Here is a 6,359-nt window from a genome sequence, read left to right on the forward strand (position 1 = left end):
ACACTTGATACTTCTGCAAGCACTGGAAAGGGGTCCTGTTTGTCTTAACACAATAAAAACAGAGTTACTCGGAGAACTGGGTGTTTGTGAGGGTAAACAGCAAAAGGGCAACGCTAGAGTACCAAACTTTTTTTGGTACTTGAATGCTCCTTGAAAGTATTAATTAACACTGGAGCAAAAGGGCAAGGCTAGAGTACCAAACTTTTTTTGGTACCTGAATGCTCCTTGAAAGTATTAATTAACACTGAATTAACATTAACATTGTTTTCTGAAAACTGACATGAGCATGGTTAGGTCAGAATAACCTAAGTTTTCAGCTCCTGTTTCTGAGCTCAGAGACCTTACCCCCAACTCCTGGGCTATAGTCTCCCAGTCCAGATAACCGTGCTTAGCAGCTATCTTCTTCAGCCTCTCGATTTCCTCCTCGGTCCATTCCTTTTTGTTGATGCTTGGATGCTCCCAATTTTCCCAAAACTTCTTCAGTTCTTCTGAACTACGTTGCCCATCAAACTGAAGGAAACATCAAAAATCAGTTTTGCCCTGTAGCCAGGACTGAATATGTGGACAGACGGGAACATTGATGCAAGGAATATGCTTTGTGTTCCAGGTACGTCTTATGGCTAAGTTTTCCAGAATTAAATCACTAAATTTAACCAACAGCATCAAATTTTCAGCACTTCTGTGCTTGCCAAGTTGAGATCACATAACAGTCAACTTCAGGAAATGCATGATGGGAAAAGTGGATGCAAACTAGACCAGGTGAGGTACTGCTCAAGAGAAGGGACACAGTTGACAGGAGTAATAAAACAGCTGATCTCCCAACTTACGTGGATGTTTGAGATTTTCTCCCAGTCGTGCTCATCAAATCTGTTTCCTAACAAGTCACTTTCTGGGAGTTGGCTAAAGCAGAAGGTACAAAGAGAAAGAGAAAAACACATTAACTGGCTAATTAAACAGGCACTTGATCTTCCTGATCTTTCTTTATCTTATTCCTCCCACCTGTTCCTGATTTCCACAAGAACCAAACACTTACTATCTCAAAGCATCAGGCTCTTTAAAACAGTAACTTTGTCAAAAAACGTTTCTTCTTGAAAAACAGTCCCCTACAAGAGGATGTTGGTTTATCAGAAGAAATGATTAATACAATATCAAAACATGTTGCTCCAGGTGTGTTAATGAGCAAAAGCTCAGAACTATTGGGCTCTCTATCACCTTCCTGCTAAATCAAGAACTATTTAGAACAGCCCCGCTACAATGGATTTAGATACGACATTTGGGTACAGAGATCCAAAACACAATTCTTAGTAAAGACAGCACTTAATTTTTTGGAAATCAGCACAAATAAAGCTTTCTCTAAATGTCAGACCTAGAAGTACTTCAGGAAGGAGAATTTTTGGAAATCAACACAAATAAAGCTTTCTCTAGATGTCAGACCTAGAAGTACTTCAGGAAGGAGAGAACAGACTTTCATTTTCACCAAGAACATTAAAATAAGGCTCCTCACTTAATTGCTTCTATTTCTCGCTCCACTTCTTTGATTTGCTTTTCCAAGATCTGCTTCTCCGCTTCAGTCTTGACTTTCTCCAGTTTCTGATTCCAGTAACTCATCCTGTTCAAAGACATTTTCATCATTACTTAACGTGACTAGATGGGAGTGAGGTCAACGGCCTCAGACACACAGCAAAGACTGTTTCCCCATCACTATCGTTCTTCTCTTCAAGTTCACTCCCACGCTACACAAAACTGTCGTTCTTTTAGGTTTTCCCACACAACACACTCCTTGTCCTACTTTTGACCCTTCAGTCAAATCACTGACCCAGAGCAGGCCTCAGACTAATCATTTAGATATTTAGAGAAAACCAATGGTTGCTGCAACAGTGACAAAGCCCATACCAGCTACAGGCACAGAAACCTCTCGCTGGATACACCAGCACGACTCGCTACATACGACAACTTCAGTTTCAACCCCGTAGACTATTTGAAGTGACCCCACTGTGTCAGTGGGAAGCAAGCAGACGGCCATAAAATGCCACAATACCTCCAAACCAAAACCCCTCCACCTGCCAGGTACCCACAAAGCAATCATCAAGCATTTCCAGCCCAACCTGAACGCCGTAACCTCTCGCTTATGACCAGAGCATGGCAGTCCAAGACCCTTTGATACCATGTGTATGTGCTAATATAGACGTCAAGGAACAAGGGATGCTCCTACCTATGACAGTGTCACCCTCAGCTCTGGTGCCCACAGGACAGGGGAGCCTGAAGACCACCGCTGTAATTCAGGGAGTGGCTCTCCTTGGCCCAGTGGTGACAGAGTATCTCTGTTGTGTTTTGTAACCTTACTGGATCACAGACAGTTAATGCAGGAACTTGCCAAAGGAGGGTGGAATCCCCACATATATCCTTTCCTTCCTTCACATACAACGTTCTCATCAGGAAGAAGATGTTTGCACAGTACTTACTTCAGTAACTTGGGCTGAAGCAGGCGCTGCAAGCGGTCACTTACTACTGATTTCTGCAGTAATGTCTTCTCTCTGCTTTTCCCTGGACAAAACAAGGCAACTGAGCGTTCAGACACTAGTGCAAAACCACTGCCAGGAGAGACAGACCTGCTGCTTTCAATGCCACTGGTAAGCTACCCCCCAGGTCTTTTAGAACAGTTCATCTTCATTAGCCACACAACTGTGTTGGGCAGAGCAGCTTCCAGAGGCGAGGTAAACTCATTCGATCCTCCACCAAAATTATTAACGCCACATCTGACTTGGGCAAATTGCAGCCTCTCACTCTGTTTTAGTTTCGAAGAGATCTCAATAAAGATCATCACCCCGGTGTTTGTAACCACCTCAAGCTGTAAGTGTCCCCTGAACTTCTCTCATCTGAGCACTCCCTCTCCCTTGCACAATCTTGTTTAGTTTTGAAGTGCTCACAGGAGCGCACTGTGATGCATCAAAACAGATGCACATGAAAGAACTGAGTCATTAAGCATTTAACGAAACAATATACAGAGCATCCAATTTACTTCTAACTTTTTTTTTGTGGATTCAATAATGAAATATCAGAAGTGTTGATGTTTAAATGCAAATAGTGTGGAGGGGGACTGACACCATGAACAAATATTCATTTGTTATAGCTCTTACAGAACACTGAACAGCACAGAGGTACTTACATTTTGTTGAAACCAATTGTTCAAAGGATTTGATGCCCTGAGCTGCCTTTTCCTTGGCATCTTCATTGGCAGGAGGGCCCTAAGGAAGATCAGAAGGGTTAAGTGCACTGGAAGAGTCAGACACAAAGAAAAATTGCCCTTTCTTCTTAGAACTCTAGCACGAACTGCTACAAAAAAGACTGTTAACTCAAACCTTGTGCAAACTGTCACATTCAAACTGAGTTACTTTTACTAGGACTAGCTCAGATACCTCAGAAGACACGGGAAAAGAAGTACCAATAGTTAGGTCAAGCGAGCGAGTTGGCCCATGGTTACACAGCACATTCTCAGCCCGGGGCCAGGCCTGCTCATGTCAGCAGACAGGTGGTTGAAGAAGCACTTTGAATGTGGGGTCACATATTGGGCATGTTTGTACCTACTTAGGATGCACCACCAACTCGGGAAGGTGTGACAGAAAAACTACCGCTCTTTGCTTGAATGTTATATGTATGGTGACAGCTGACAGCTACAACAAAATGTCCTTTAGCCAGTGACCCTTTAAAACACGGGTTAAAAAGCAGTGACACTTACCTCAAAAAACTCCTTTTCAAAGACAATCAGATTTCAATGAGTGCTTTAAACAACAGCGTGGAGTTAGATCATAACGGTAAGGACAAACACGGTTAGGCTGAAAACAAGAATGCTCGAGTGCCCCACAGCTGCACTGCCAGTGCCCAGAACTCACTTTTCCTCACCACAGTCAGACATGGGTTCAACAAACATTTCCAAACGAGGGAAAGTAAGCAAAGAGTGAGAAAAATAAGGTTTCAAACTGGGGGGTGACATGTACAGTTACACAGCTGAAATGCAACACAGTTTTAACACAGTTACCATTTAAATCTATCACTGAAAGTCCTATCAGTACGTAACCTGGTTTTATTTACTTACAATTCCAGTCGTTTTGTCCTTAAAGTACGGCTTCATAAAATGACCCAAAAATACATTTGCTGGTAAATTTCTACCATCTCCTGTCTTTGCTGTTTTTGTACCACCAAGCTCCAACATGATTTCCTTCTGCAATACAAGAATTAATTAAACAATATCAGCGTCTCTTTCAAATTCCTAATCTCAGAGAGCGGTGGCTGAGCCATCACAGACACCTCAGGCAGAGCTCAAATTTGCAGCACCCGACTGTGAATCCGTGTATATGTTAGAGACAGGATTTGGAACTTTTAAGTTTGTCCAGTATGCTACAGACGGTTACAAAAAAGGTAAGATGTTAAGGACCCTAGCGGCAGCATTTTTGGTGCTGAGCAATCAAGGGAGTATCTGTCCAATGAGCCATGTGAAAGGCCAGTCAAGTGACACTGGTTTGAATCGCCATGAAGAAGAACCACCTGGTTCCTGGCCGAGCAAGCTGAGCACAGCACCAGGGCATAAGGGTCCAGGACTGCTGGAGCTGACTCCACTGGTACCTGTGATGGATCAGGCATTTCCCGGCAAGTTTTACAGGGACTGATGGGCAGGAGAAGATGGCAAATGACAAGCCAGAAAAGCACAGGAACAAACATTTTATTCCTGTCTCACTCACCTGCTGTTCTTTGTTTTGTGCAATGAGAAGCTCAACTTCCTCAATCTTTTCCTGGATAACTTCCTGGTACACATGGTTCATCTGCAGACACATTTCTGGGTCCTGTGGCAGACTACTTTCAAGATCATCATCGCTGCTGTCATCTTCTCTTGCCACTTCCTTGAAGGAAATAAGGCATTGCAGGGGGTTAAAAGAAAGGAGAAAAAATAATTGCTTTAAATGTAGGTACGTAACAATTATTTTTGTAACTCAATACTTCATTACCTCACAAAACTGATTTTCAAACCAATTAGAGTGCTGTACCTGTGTTAAAACATTTCTCTGCTAAACGTTTTCTATATGAAGTTTGAGAAAACAGATGTGTAAGAAGTTCTAGAAGCAATTTTCCCCTCGTGACCAAACCCAGTATTCTTTAGGTACAAAGAAGTAAAGATTTCTTGATCACATGCTGATGATTTCTTTTTGTCTGGTGTGTTTCCAGTGACAGAGATCAGCGAGCACTAGAGCAGTGAGGCCTCTGATCCCCGTCACTTGTTTTCACATGAAAAAGTCTCCCTATTACAGATAAACAAAGTCCTGGGCAGGAATCACTAAACCTCCAGGTCTGTTATTAATCCTTCCTGAGCTGCAGGGACAAGCCAGCTGCCTAGATTTCCCCAGAGCAGAGTGAAATTCCCCTTCCTCAAGGTCCCTTCAACAGACATATGGAAAGATGTGCTTAAAGAGAAATTGTTTACCATTTCAGCATGAGAATCTGAGTCATCATCTTCACCATCATCTGTTAAACAACAAAAAGACAAACATGCTGACTGCAGTGAGATTTAAAAAAAGTTCAAACCCAAAGACTTTTTGACTAAAGCACATAGAATAAAGCACCACACAGTATCTCAGACACAAATTAAGAGTTTTTTGATATTGCCAAATAAAAATTATATTTAGACACTCCACATATGCAGATTTTTGTTCTATAGTTGGGGAAAAAAGAGCAGCTCCTGACCACCATTACAACAATCAAGCTGTACCTTGGTCCTAAACATCATGGCAAATTACAGAATGTGCAGACAGGTGAACATTCCAACCCCACAGAACCACCTACGAGCCCTTCCACGCTCAGTAATATCTGGTTTTGCCTTCAGTGCGGCTGGACTTTTGACGTACGTTGCTCAGACTTGCATGTTCAAACCAGAGCTGGGTGAACCGACTGTGACAACCACCTCGGGTAGAGACACACGGACTGCCAACACCCCCTCCTGGCTTTGAAAATTTTAGGAGGCACAAGCAGGCTGCGAAATGGAGCATCTTACAGCGGAATCTGTGCTGTCCATCCACAGGGAATGGAAACGGCCGGGATTTACCAACCCACAGCCTCTGGTGGGCCGTTGTTTCATGAGTCAGCTCGCCACCACCTGCCCTGAGCAGAGGCCTCCCCCCCGCGGGGCCCCTGCCTCTCTCGACCCTCCCCGCCGGCTTGCCACGGGCTTCACCGTGAAAATAAGCAAAACCCGGCGCAAGAGGCTTGTGCCGCAAGGACACTCGCGGAGGGAAGCCCCGAGGAGACGCCTCAAGGCCTCCAAACCTCGTTCGTGGGCACCGGCTGCGCGCCCAGTTCATAAAAAGACGACG

At 43.8% G+C, this 6,359-nt stretch overlaps 1 protein-coding gene across 1 annotated transcript in view; it reads right to left on the minus strand.

Annotated features, from left to right (window-relative positions):
* SNAPC4 (small nuclear RNA activating complex, polypeptide 4, 190kDa) overlaps nt 1-5,514 on the minus strand; it is a gene marked incomplete at its 5' end in the record, with an annotated part of 14,157 nt that extends 8,643 nt beyond the window's left edge. Inside the window, 9 exons of the mRNA XM_009875543.1 lie at nt 3-43; nt 346-510; nt 828-900; nt 1,505-1,609; nt 2,463-2,544; nt 3,167-3,245; nt 4,094-4,219; nt 4,737-4,895; nt 5,474-5,514. Of these exons, the coding sequence (XP_009873845.1) occupies nt 3-43; nt 346-510; nt 828-900; nt 1,505-1,609; nt 2,463-2,544; nt 3,167-3,245; nt 4,094-4,219; nt 4,737-4,895; nt 5,474-5,514 (871 nt within the window). The remainder of the gene's footprint in view (nt 1-2; nt 44-345; nt 511-827; nt 901-1,504; nt 1,610-2,462; nt 2,545-3,166; nt 3,246-4,093; nt 4,220-4,736; nt 4,896-5,473) is intronic.
* Between the last annotated feature and the right edge of the window lie 845 nt (nt 5,515-6,359).

This window comes from Apaloderma vittatum, unplaced genomic scaffold, assembly GCF_000703405.1.
Source record: "Apaloderma vittatum isolate BGI_N311 unplaced genomic scaffold, ASM70340v1 scaffold12428, whole genome shotgun sequence".
Taxonomy (NCBI): domain Eukaryota; kingdom Metazoa; phylum Chordata; class Aves; order Trogoniformes; family Trogonidae; genus Apaloderma; species Apaloderma vittatum.